The following is a 13,248-nucleotide window of genomic DNA, read 5'->3' on the forward strand; positions in this document are numbered from 1 at the left end:
TTTGAGCTGTTATTCATCCGTGTGTGTGTGTGTGTAACGAACAATGCGCAATGGCACAATGGCACAAAATTTGGATTTCAGGAGATAACAAAAACTGAATAAGAATCAGAAAAAGATAACTTATTTATTTTATTAAAACCGTTTTAAACGTTCTTCCTTTTTCTCTTTCATTCTTATCTTTTCATCTCTCTTCTGAGATATTTTATGTCTTGAAAATCTTCACATTTTTATATTTTTAAAATATAAATTGGATACAGAATAAGAATCAGGAAAGGATAAAAACTTTGGGTGAGCTATACTTTTATGTCACAAGAATTCATTTCTGTTTTCTTCCTTACTTATTAAATATGTCTTGGATATAATTTACGTGTTCTTTTTTTAAATATAAAATGAAGTAGCTATTACATGCTCTAAAACGAAGAGTAAAATACACAGAAGTACATTTGAAAAAAAAAAAGTATTTTTTTTTTAAAACGTTATTGCTCAGGCATAATTTCCACAACAATTAAACATTTTGTCCCTATAAAATTTGACAAAATGAGTTGAAACGTCGAATGAAATGTCGAAGCTAATGGCAGTTACTTACTAAGTAAATACATGAGTTGCGTTGCCCGTCGTGTTGCACTAGGTGGCGCTAGACGTAGCTTGATAGACTGGGACGTAGTTTTGGCGCACGCGAAGAAGACGTGTTGTTGTTAGTGGAAAAATGGCGTCGTCCATGGGCGGTATGTTCCCCGGTCAGCAGCCTCCTGGGTCTCATCCACCTACGGGTCCTGGGGGCCCAGGTCAGCCAGGACTTCTCACGGGTCCTCCTGGGAACAGAGGGGCAAACAACACTTTAGTAGATGAGCTGGAAGCTTCTTTCGAGGTGAGTAGATCGATAAAACTCCTGCTGCTGCTTACATGCCAGTGATAGATTTTCTGCGCAATCATACAACAAGAGAACTGATTATACACGTACTCAGTTTCTTTTATATGTATATAAGCACATGCTTTATAGATGCTGTGGAATTAGTTTGCTTGGTTGTAAATCGAAATGGTGAAGTTGTTAGTCTTTTATGCTTTATTCTATATAATCGGTGGTGTTATTGTTCTAGAGATTGTCACGTAACCTGTCTTTTACCGTTTCTGATTACCACAGGCGTGTTTTGCATCACTTGTCAGTCAAGACTATGTGAATGGAACAGACCAGGAAGAAATTAGGACTGGTAATTGTTTTACTCTCTTTTCTGTCGTTCTTATCGGATAGGAATAGCAAAGAATAATAAATATTTGAATTAATAAATACTTCACAATTGCTATATTCATATCCAAGCCGCTTCAAAAAAAAAAAAATAAATGATATATTACACTAATATCAATACTGTGAAGTTACAAAATTCATTTTGTTTACCAGAATAAAGTATAAAAAAAAAAGAATCACGTTTTAATTGTTGAATATTATATAAATCGAGGCAAATAATATGAACAAATTTGTATAACTCTGTAAAAACCTTAAGGATATATATAGGAATAAGACCGGAAAGTACATAAGGCAAAACTCATTTTGATAAATTTCCTTTTAAAGTGTTGTAATTGAAAGTGTCATTTTGATAATAGCCCAAATTCTCAAAACAGGCTCTATATAAAACAGCGGCTTGACTTGTAATGTTTTACCTTGATTTTGTTTGCTGTGCATTTTAGGGGTTGACCAGTGTATACAGAAGTTTCTGGATGTAGCCAGACAGACTGAATGTTTCTTCCTTCAGAAAAGACTGCAGCTATCGGTACAGAAACCTGAACAAGTGGAAAAAGAGGTAGACTCCTCGTTGTTTTTAAATTCTCCATAAAATTGTTTTAAAATCTATCCACGTTATTTAAATTTAAACCAGCTTCATGAAGATTTTCAGACTCTCCGTTAAAATATTTGATACAGTGTACTCTTAACCAAAATTGCTTTTCTGTTTCAGGACGCATCAGAATTGAAGAATGAACTCCAGAGGAAAGAAATGCTGATTCAGAAACATCTCACCAAGATCCATCATTGGCAGCAGGTGTTGGAAGACATCAACGTCCAGCATAAGAAGCCCACAGAACTGCCTCAGGGTCCACTGGCCTTCCTGGAACAGGCCTCAGCCAACATTCCTGCACCCATGAAACCAAACTAAACCATGTCCAGAGATTCAGAACCCTGTCCAGACTGTGTTTCAGGGGCCACACTCGCTCTCTGCGCAAATCAAATTGTGCAAGAAGCCTTTGTTGTGGACTCTGTTAGTGATATTTTTGTCATCCGTGGTGTTTCCAAAGGTGCTAAAGGATGTTATTGTCTCTCCTCTCATGAGGATCTTGTAGGTCTGCTAGAAGGTCATTCTGATGAACTCGAGGGTCTCTGACATTTAATCATGAGCCTACTCAAAACTGAATTTGCTATAAAATTGATGGCAAGTTAATTACATTTTTAATATAACAAGCACAGATGTTTGTACCACAAAGCTAAAATGACCACAAAGAGCTTTAGTTGGAGAGAATTGAGATACTTTTCCCCCCATTGTTTTTATTTTATTAAAATATCTTTTGTAAAGTTTAAAATGAAGCATGTTTTTTTCTTTACTGAAAATTTTACATTACATCTTACACTGTATTTTCTCCCTTCATAACATGCTGTATCAATATAAGCAACGTTTTTCAGTTCACACATCCTTTGCATTTGAATATTTATTTCCCTTTTGGTTTATATAAAAAAAAAAACACAAACCAAGGCCTCAAACAATTTGGCAGCAAAAAACAACCCATCAGCAATCGAAAACTGTATGAATTCCATTACAAATTCTAAACAGAAGAAAAAGAAATGGAATATCACAATTAGATACTACATATAAGAAAAAGCCTGCTTTTTAAAGCATGAAATTGTTTGCATGGTGACATTTATGTCATTCCCCCAGTACTGTAATGCAATGTCATTGAGGAAAAACTGAAAAAGAAGAATTATAAATAATCATTGCAGTGTTTCGATTTGTACAGCGATATAAAATAACATCGCTGATGATCACCATTGAGAACAACTGAAAATATGCTAAATTAAAAAACAGAAAAATTAATTTAAAATAAAAATAAGCACAAGCATGGAAATATCATCATACATAATAGATTTTTTAAAATGATTTTAAAATATACTTCTTTGTCTTTATGTATTATATACCCTTCCTGCTTTTATACTGTGCAGATGCAACACGTATATTAAAAAAAAACTATAACCATTACATGTGCAAATATAAAGTGAAATGAGGTCCATTATAGTGTAAACAACAATTTAAAAAGTGATTGCTAATACAACAAAAATATAGTGAACTGTGTTCCTAGTAAAAAACAATGTGCTGATGTTGCTGTAACATTTCAAGTATCTTATAGATTTAGGACCACATCCTTCCCTCATATAAACAGTATTTCTTTTCTCTTCTCAGTTTGTTCAGGTTTTTTTAAACTGCATAACCTGATATGAAAGAACAATCTTTGCATTCATTCCAAGATTCAAAAGAGAAACCTAAAATGTTAAAACACTCAACCAAAAGATTTTTCTTTGCATTTTTCCCCGTCTAAAAAAGGTTTAGATCTTTGAGAATGCAGTCAATAATGCCCCAGATAAAACAAGACAGAAAGCAACGATGAGGACAATGTAATTTCGCCAACCCTGAGGGAGAGAGAGGAGATGAAAAGTTCAATACAAAAAGATAAAAGCAATAGACAGCGGAAACAGATCTCATACACCACACAAGTATTTACCTTTACTTCTTTGAACACGACAACGCCCCAAAGAGCTGCAATCAATCCAGGAACCTGAAAGGAACCAATCACACATTTAAAAAACAATACTACCTGAAAAATACAAAAAGATGTGCATTATTTTGAGATGTCAGATGTGACTCACTGTTGTGATAATAGGGAAGCTCACTACAGCACTGAGGTAGTGGTTGGCCAGGAACCAGCAGCACGTGGCTATACCCCACATGATGCCAGAAAGGAATCCTTCAAGGAAAAAACAAATAACATCATTCTATACAACATGAAAGGAGGAATGCGGAAGACTACAGCACGTTACAGGAATGGTTCAGCAAAAAATCTCCTACAGTGAATGGGTGCCATCAGAACTATCCAAAATAGTTCCAAATATCACCATAACCCACAAGTAATCAATCAATCAATCAATCATTTTTATTTATATAGCGCTTTTAACAACACAGGTTGCATCAAAGCACTGTACAGTATAATGACAGGGATGTATAGTGACGAGAGTGACCAATTTCTTATTAAATGCAGAGACGGTCTCTGTAGTCAATTCAACGATAGTCACTAGAAGTTAAGTGTCCCCAACCAAGCAAGCCAGAGGCGACAGCGGCAAGGAAACAAAACCCCATGCATACAGAATGGAGAAAAAAAAACCTTGGGAGAAACCAGACTCAGTTGGGGTCAGTTCTCCTCTGACCGGACGCCCAGCACTTAACTTCCAGTTCAATTTTAAACGCAGCTGTGTCAGGTAGTGTAAATGACTTAGTGTGTGTGTGTGTGTGTGTGTGTGTGTGTGTGTGTGCATCAGGATCTGGTGATCTGTCGACGGGCGCATCTAGGTGTTCTGGTCTCTGATGAACATAATCTCTGGGTGCTGATCCACCATCTAGTCTGGATACAAAATGATATGGAATCTGGAGAAGCGTGGATCACTTGTGAAGTCTTGTGATGTTTTTAGCAGCCGTTTAAACCTCATTCTGACGGCACACATTCACTACAGAGCATCTATTGGCGAGCAAGTGACGTGATGCTAAATTTCTACAAATCTAGGGGGAGGGGGGGATGGGGGGGCTATTACTTTAAATTGAAGCGATGTGTTACCTGGCAGTACTGCTTTAGGAAAGACTTGTGGTCTGTTTTTTTTGATGGCACAGTACAAGATGAAATACACTGTACTAGTGAGGAAAATGCCACTGTATTGTGCAAGGACATAATCCAGATCTGCAAAGAAACATGGTGTACATGTAAACCAAATGCATTATAGTTGACATAGAATAATTCGACTACCGCTTATGACAAAGCAATCTGGATTTACCAAACTGGCTAGCCCCGCTGTATTGGCCGTCTGGATCTGATGCATGATTTTTAATGTACAGAACTGGAACAAACGAAGCTCCGTATAGGAGTCCGGCGACAACAGCAAGAAACATTCCACTGCAATTTATAAATGCATTGTTCTGTTGCATTTTAATTACATTTTATTGGGACCTTAAAATGTATAAAAACATTTAGGCAATGTTTTATGGTTTATACTTTATGCTTATGTATAACACATGCAATTATTAATTGGGAAAGTGTGTAATGGATCATGTAAGTGTGAAGTGTACGTACACTATCCGTTTGGAGCGTGGTGTTAATGCATCCACCCAGGAATCATCTGTTGCTACCACAGAGTCAGAGTTCACAGTCTAGACACGACATTAATTCAAGGAGTTAACTGGATTATTTGAACCTGACATATTAAATAAAATGTACGCAGTGTCTTAAGAACACGGTGATTAAAAAATATTAGATGGGAGGAAGTTTTTCAGTGGAACACAAAAGCATTGAAATAAATTATTTTTCCTCTCAACTAAATTTTTTAAATCGCCATGGCTCCATAAATAAATTTGACTTTATTAGCTTTATTTTTAAATATATGTCAACATACATGGTCTATTAGTAATGGTGATTCTTCAGATGTTGCGGTTCTCTGAACATCGGTTTTCACAAAGAAAAACACAAAAGCACTGTAAACATAAAAAGAAGAAAAAAAGAGAAGTCATTTTTTAAAATAATGCAACTTAAAGGCAAAAATAATTATATGAAGGCGTGCACTTTTACCTAAACAAGCAAATACCTGCTCCACAGGAGTTCAGTACTGGTTTGGAAACAGTCTCCGCACCAATACCAAACCAGCCAAACCTAAAATCAACAGCGGAAATCAGTCTGTGTTTATGTCAATAATAAATGGATTCTGAAATCAGATTTTGATTACCTTGAGCTGGCCCAACCCAAAAGAAGATTAAACGAAGCCCATATAAGAAAACCAAGCCCAAGCCCAATAGTCTTTACAATGGGAACTACAGTTATATTACCTAAAAATAAAAAAAAACACACAAACAAACGTAAGTTTTTCCACAATGTATAGCATCATTAACCACATATCAAATAATTCCTGTTACCAGTAGCCCACATGGCTCCTCCCAGCATAGCAAGAGGCCAAAACTTTGGACTATGTAGAATGATGTTGACCACTAGGGAGACTGTCCATATAGCAGCACATAGAATCCACTGGAAAAACATACCTGAACACAGTAGGGTAAAGTCAAAATTAACTAAATGTTACTGAACTAAATTTTGGGTGCTTTCAAAAAGGCAACATGTGTGTAATGTTGGATTCGTCTACATTTAACATTAATAGCTAAACAAATATAGGCTTAATTTGTTATTTGGCAATACAACTTATTACTACATCTGGATGGGAAAAGGGGACAAAGACACGTCATTTACACCACTTTTCCAACCTGTATGAATTTTTGTAAAAGGCAAAAAGAGGCTTACGGTCTCAGTTGCCATGCACTTTTCCATACAGTAAAAACAAACTTTCCATGACTCCAAAACTCTCCTTTCCATGTCCTAAAGATTACCTTTGACACTGAGGGCCAGTAAATCAAAACAGACTATTGCAAATACGCACTTTTAGTTAATTCTACTATTTTTAAACGATTATTAAAGCTTTTTAAACCATTATCTTTCATTTGCGTTGACATTTGGTAATGTAAACATTTACTGTAAAAAGCCAGATTTACAGCGATACAAAAGCACAATTTAAAAAAATAAAAAAAAAAAAATAAAAAAAGACTGACCATCACCAGTCTCTATCTTTTTTACTGGTACAAAGTTGCTCCCGAAGAAGACTACTGATACGGCGCAAGATATGAATCCGTAAGTCAGATCAGAGGAGTTGGTGCTGTTGGGTCCTTGCTGAAGCTCCACGGACGCGCTTGGACCGTTTGATAGCCATTCAACTGAAATCAAATCAAAGTCAGGAATGTATTATGTATGCAACGCAGTTAATTCATTTCTATTCGTTACCTGTGTCCAGGTGTTGCGCGGCGCCGCCGGAGACCGCGCAGAGGAGCGCGGTGACGAGCGCGGCCACGCGAGAATTCATCCTAAAGATTCACACGCGACAGCATTCACGCGATTAACAGAAAATAAAAGCCACTTTCAGGCAGAGATAGCTGGAATAAAATAGAGAGGCGCCGGATGAAAATGTGTGACTTCCTCGTCCCTTCCTTGTCAGCTGACAGGCACGATCACGTGATTGTTAAAAGACACGTGTCGGGCGCGCGCGTGGAGAACCGCGCGCATTCGAAAATGAAGGCGACCAGAGGCGGAGCCAGACGATGACCTGAAGAACTCGCCAGCTGCATAGCCGTTATTTATGATGCATGCAAAAATATATGTTACACGATGGGGTGATTATAGTGATAAGTAATTACCGAGGCAAGCAACATAAGTGCATTCATGGATAAGTAAAATCATCATTTAGCATTTAGACATATTACACAGTCAGAAAACAAGGTATATATACATTTGTATTATCTAAATTTGCCATCTGGGGGCAGTGGCTCTGAAACAGAGCTTCAGTGTGTCACCAAACAGTTGAGTTTACATGTTTTAGGGGGGCTTTAGACATCATTCATTTTAAACTGCTAAATATACTGTACAACCCTAAACACAATGTGTGTTTTTTTTTTTATTATTTCACCCACAATTTAGGAAATACATACACTCCTGCATCTTTGGAAAGTGTTTGTGGTTTGTATTCAGATCCCTCTCTGCATCACAAAGCAATTTTCAAAATTCTGATTTGGTCAGCGCTCAAGAAAGGGAGGCAGAGTTAGTGGCAAAGTTAAAAAGTCTGCTCATTTCTCCTTTTTTAAATAGAGGAATATCTTACAGCTTGCAGTTTAAGTAGAAAATAAAAGGAAACCACATATGTCCTATGATAAACCACATTTCAGCTGATTGGTATGTCAATAGAGCGGTCTGCTGTAGTTGTCTGAGACTATAAAAGTGAACATGAGCAACGCTATGGTCTACCGCAGGAGCTGCAGGGATGCTACATTTGACTTTAGTGCTCTCGTTAGAGCTTTGTTTATTGAAATACGATGTATTAAGAATATTTATATGGCCTGCGTCTGTTGATATAAGTGCAGATACTGAGGAAAATATAATTATAAGTCATTTTAATGTTTGTGTCTTGATACAGACATGAGCTGATGTTCTGTTAAAGGAGATTATTCTTATTATTAGTTTTAGAAAACAAACCATAACTGCATTTGTGAATAGGTTAAATGGGTTTATTCTAAAATAATAATCATGTATTTATGCAATTAGTATTAGTGGCAGTAAATTGTGTATAATTACAGAAATCATTGAAGCTCTATGCCAAAAAAGGCCTATGCTTAAAATAATGTAATAATGTTCGTAGTTATGATTAATGTGAAACTACTTATTTGTCTCTGCAAAATGTTTATGCGTGTATCTTAATATTGCATTCTCTATTATCCATAGAGACACAGCAATTTTTGTTCCTTTTTGGTTTTTTTCATATGTATAATGATTCAGATGCTAAGAGGAAGGTGGACGTCAACAGAAGCATACTAACCCCTCCTTCTTTACAGAGTTAACACACACACACACACACACACACACACACACACAAAGACACACCAAAAGAGCTGCAGACATCAACAGACATCAAGTCTCATCTCAGGTAAAATATATATATATATATATATATATATATATATATATATATATATATATATATATATATATATATATATATATATATATATGTAGTTTGATTATTTTATTTACTTCGTTTTAATAATAACCTACAAAAATAACATAACCTATTTCAAAATAATATGAAATACAATGCAAATTTTGATATCTGAGAATTATGGAAGATGCATCCTTATAAAAAGTAACACATAATAGACAAAAAAACGTCTTTAAATAGTCCTAAATGTTTACATTTTCACATAACATACTTATTACAGGGGAAATTACAGAATGGAAACCACAGAGGTTATCTCAAACGACAAAGCTACAGTAATCATCCAAATAAGTCCACAGGCAGAATACGGTGTTGTTTATGTTGATGGACAGACGATACATCACAATGCAGCTCTTGAAGGATTTTTCAAATCACGACCAAAGGCAATGGGGGTAACGCATCTGATGAGGAATTACAATTATATGTGGTTTTGGGAAGATTCTTAGCATTTCATTTCTTATAGATCATTTAAAATAAATGAAATCTCCAAATATCAATGCTAGGCCATCATGAATAAAACATCTAACCTACACCTGTCATCTAGATTGTCCAGATAATGATTGGAGTAACGCTCTTCCTACTTGGTGTTTTACTCACCTTCCATGTCTATTCTCCCAATATTGTTTTCAACATTGGCATTACCTACTGGGGATCTTTCATTGTAAGTTGGACTTTTTGCTTTATTCCCTTTTAATTTTTATGCCCAGCATGAAATTTCCCACACCCCGTGTTTCTTTCTCAGTACATCACTGCTGGATCTTTGTCTGTTGCTGCACAGAATAAACGTCAGCCGTGTTTGGTGAGTTCATATAGGATGATCCACCAGTTTCAACATTATATTTTTTTTATTAAATACTCATTTCTGATGCAATTCCACCGTAATTCTATTTATGACTGTGTCTAAATAATATGTAACGGCCCGATGCTGGCTGAAAATGTCACCATGAAAATGTTTCTCCACTTTTTGAAGGTCCGGAGGAGGTAAACAGGGATTGTCCTTCTCATGTTCTTAGATATCAAGTTTTTGTTGATTTTTACTAAAAAGTGTTCCTTAAATAATTTTCTGAAACTAGTGCATTGTTATTGTAGGTGAAAGCCTCTCTTGGAATGAATGTGTTCAGCGCCGTAACTGCAGGACTAGCTATTATTGTGATGGGTGTACAGTTTGCAATGTCATTGCAATTTAATGAGCAGGTATGACACGCACAAAGTTCTGGTCACTTATGAAGTCTACTGATGGTGGATGGTGAATGGTGCTCAATTCAGTTCAGTTCAAGGCTGCAATTTCCAAAAGTGTCATAAGCCTAAATTTATCATAGCTTCATTGGTGACAATGGTTATGTGAGGACTGCAATGCTTTTGAGATTTTTTTTGGAGAGTTCAAGCTCTCTTCTCATCTGATTCTGTGCCTGTGCATTCATACATTTCTGAAATGTAGGTACCCCAACAAAGATCAAGGTGACAATGACAAGGAGCCTAAACAACCATAAATGACAGAAATAGAGAAAAAGGCTCAGTTGAGGGAGCAGTTCTCTCTGACCTAAGCAAATGAAAACAATGTGATATACTAAGTGATATACATCACACTGCCATGAGGTGGGAAAGGAAGCGTTCTTTTTTGTTTAGAAAGTTGGAAAATAGAGCTAGAGCTAGAGCCACTGTTTATCCAGTAGTCAACTGGCCTTAAGCACAATGAACATCCTTTTAAAACTGTGCACAGGTAGCAGTTTGTCCTGCGCAGTCATAGCTGGCTTTGGGCAAATTATCAAGTGAAGGAAGACATGCATATCAGTGTGCTCCTCCGACAAGCTTTTGTCTTCTTTGAAGCAGCTCCATTTGCTATTCATTGTAATTGGACATTTGAAAATATTTTACTGACTGATCGCTTAATCCTGATTTTTGAGATGCTCTTCTACTGTAATTAGCTGAAAATTATACAGTGTAATTTCAGAAACTCACTCAGTACAGTTTATTGGTGTCGTTTATGGAAGTGCTTCAATACATGGACATGTTGATTTTTTTTTAGGAGTATTTACGATCTGATGGAATAATGCTGGTGTTCACCATTCCTCAGTTCATCATCTCTATATATATCTCAGCAATTGCCTGCAAAGCCACCTGCAACATCCATCCTATAGTGGTCAATGTGACTAAACCAGGTGAACGTTTTTGTTGAGATAATGCTATTTTTGGCATTACAAGCTTGGCATTTTTATCACACCAGTCATTTTAATTATTAAAAAAGAAGGGTTGGGTACCGTTCACATTTTAAGCGGAGCGGGCCTTTACTCTCTGTTTAATAACAAAACATTTATTTCAATGAAAAAACTCTCAATTTCAATGTTTTGAACAATAGGGCCCTACAATTTTTGAAAATTATTATGTGTTTTATTTTTTTTGCTAATTAAATAAAGACATGAAACATACATTTTTAAATAAAACTTATTTTCTGGCAAACAACCAGAGGTTTACTGTTACAATAATAAATGGTGGAAAAATTGGAAAAATGCTTTTGCGGTTAATGTGGTTGTAATAGTTATTTTTATCCTTTTGTTTTATTTAAATTTGACAGTGAATAGAATATGTAAAGACATACATTATAACGTTCAAGCGCAATACAAGAGTAGGCCTAATATATTTCTGTTATGTTAAACTGTAATTTTATTTTGACAGCTTGCTGTGACGTTTTTGTGTGTCTACATAGTATGATATAGTGCTAGTTTTTTTTTTTTAGATGAAACTTAAAAATGTTCATGAAGTGACTCACAGCATCTCTGGTTAAGTTCCATCGTGCCATGTGTGCTTCATTACTTGTATAGTAAACAAAACCCATGTTTGTGCCATTTATACATTTCGAGGTTTGATGGAACATGCAGGAGTCCTATCTAAACCATCTTTTACATTTTAATATCCACATATCATTTCATTTCAAGATTCAAATTAAGTGACAGTCTTAAAACCATATGACCCTAGAAATGTAACCACACTTCAGAACATTTCAGGACACATGTTTGCCTGTTTGTTGTGTTTTAAAGAGTTGCATTTGGTGCAGATAATATCCTGTAAATAATATCCATTCTTTAACTTCTAGACTAAGTGGGATCTTCTCCTTACCTGAATGATTAAAGTGTTTATAGTATGTGATTTTTTTGTTGAATAATTAATATTCTTAAGGACTCTGAGTCTCTTTTGTGCTAACATACCTTGTTTGCTACTTCTCAGGATGAAGAGGAGATCCTGGCAACCAAAGGCTACAAAGAAGTCAAGTTTCATATTGTTTTTTTAGATTTAAAAGTATGTTCTAGTGTTACAGGCCCTAATAGTTGTGAATATTTTGTAATTACATTTGTAATGGATTTGGTTTATGTTATTTTGATGTCACTGTTTGTTACGGTTGTAGGTCACAGTTTAGTCTTACAAAAAAAAAATGCTTTGCTATGTTTCTTTTCATTCATTTTGAGCAGACAGTAGCACAAATTAAAAGTAAAAAATAGATGTAGATGTACAAATACTACATTATCTTAATATATAGCATATGCACACAAGTGAAAAATATACTTGAAATATATTTGATTTAGTAATGTATATACGGAAAATTTCAATTCATTTTTGTGATGTTTAATTTAAACACAGAAAGCAAATTCAAATGGCTCAAAACATAATTTGTTTTCTTTATTTGACAAAAGCACAATGTTTTGTTTTCATTGTGGGTGTATAAAAGTAGCCCTACAGTGATGCATTATTAATAAAAAAAGATAAATGATGGCGTGTTTTAAGTTGATTCTGCTGGTATAAGGACACAGTTGAAGTGATCACACTGGTGCACACACACACACACACAAAACATAGCAGTTCTAGTATTGCTTGACACAATGCTTGGTACAAAATACAGTGTGTCACCACTGTAATGCGACTGAAGTACAAAGCCTATAATTAACATAATAAATAATAGTTTTGCATTCAGATACACTGCAAATATGGAAAAAGTATGGAAAAGTCACAGTTATAGGCAATAATATTTATGTATATTTTATAATGATATATTACATTTTATTATGCTTTTGTATCAGACAAGGTCCAATGTTTTTCTAATCTAATTTTTTTTTTTTTTGTTGAACTGAGCATAAGTATGTCCTCAACTTGTATATACTGTGATACAATAAGGCATTTATATGTTTTACTTTTCACAGAAATAATGATTTTTATACTATACAATCCATTATTTCTATCCTTTTACCTTAACCCTACCCCTTAAAAATACTGCTATTATTTTATTTTCAAAATGTTTAGCATGTTTTTAAGCCATTTGGTTTACACTGTACAATATAATTGCAATTTAATAATAAAATAATAAATAATATAGAAACAAA

The 13,248-nt window shown here is 35.1% G+C and overlaps 3 protein-coding genes across 5 annotated transcripts; 2 read left to right on the forward strand and 1 right to left on the reverse strand.

Moving 5' to 3' along the window:
* Positions 1–677: 677 nt before the first annotated feature.
* med28 (mediator complex subunit 28) lies at positions 678–2,674 on the forward strand. Its single transcript, XM_043249218.1, has 4 exons — positions 678–868; positions 1,142–1,208; positions 1,684–1,796; positions 1,950–2,674. Exons 1-4 carry the CDS (start codon positions 707–709, stop codon positions 2,145–2,147), a joined length of 540 nt encoding a protein of 179 aa, XP_043105153.1. The 5' UTR covers positions 678–706; the 3' UTR covers positions 2,148–2,674.
* Positions 2,493–7,350, reverse strand: tmem144a (transmembrane protein 144a). The gene is made up of 12 exons (XM_043249205.1): positions 7,120–7,350; positions 6,891–7,052; positions 6,207–6,329; positions 6,020–6,119; positions 5,866–5,946; positions 5,693–5,771; positions 5,374–5,450; positions 5,078–5,196; positions 4,864–4,983; positions 3,905–4,002; positions 3,760–3,813; positions 2,493–3,667 (listed from the first exon to the last, which is right to left on the reverse strand). The coding sequence occupies exons 1-12, from the start codon at positions 7,196–7,198 to the stop codon at positions 3,584–3,586; spliced, it is 1,176 nt and encodes a 391-aa protein (XP_043105140.1). The 5' UTR covers positions 7,199–7,350; the 3' UTR covers positions 2,493–3,583.
* Positions 7,351–8,773: 1,423 nt separating this feature from the next.
* On the forward strand, positions 8,774–12,617 carry LOC122351007 (membrane-spanning 4-domains subfamily A member 4D-like). Of its 3 annotated transcripts, XM_043247831.1 has the most exons (8): positions 8,774–8,809; positions 9,102–9,270; positions 9,423–9,539; positions 9,621–9,677; positions 9,968–10,072; positions 10,905–11,037; positions 11,970–12,014; positions 12,101–12,617. In XM_043247831.1, exons 2-7 carry the CDS (start codon positions 9,115–9,117, stop codon positions 11,972–11,974), a joined length of 573 nt encoding a protein of 190 aa, XP_043103766.1. In that variant the 5' UTR covers positions 8,774–8,809; positions 9,102–9,114; the 3' UTR covers positions 11,975–12,014; positions 12,101–12,617. The 3 variants fall into 3 exon arrangements, with proteins under 3 accessions (XP_043103766.1, XP_043103776.1, XP_043103759.1); XM_043247841.1 differs by lacking the exon at positions 11,970–12,014; XM_043247824.1 differs by lacking the exons at positions 11,970–12,014; positions 12,101–12,617 and having other exon boundaries at positions 10,905–11,955.
* The last annotated feature ends 631 nt before the right edge of the window (positions 12,618–13,248 follow it).

This window comes from Puntigrus tetrazona, chromosome 1 (assembly GCF_018831695.1).
Source record: "Puntigrus tetrazona isolate hp1 chromosome 1, ASM1883169v1, whole genome shotgun sequence".
NCBI lineage: Eukaryota > Metazoa > Chordata > Actinopteri > Cypriniformes > Cyprinidae > Puntigrus > Puntigrus tetrazona.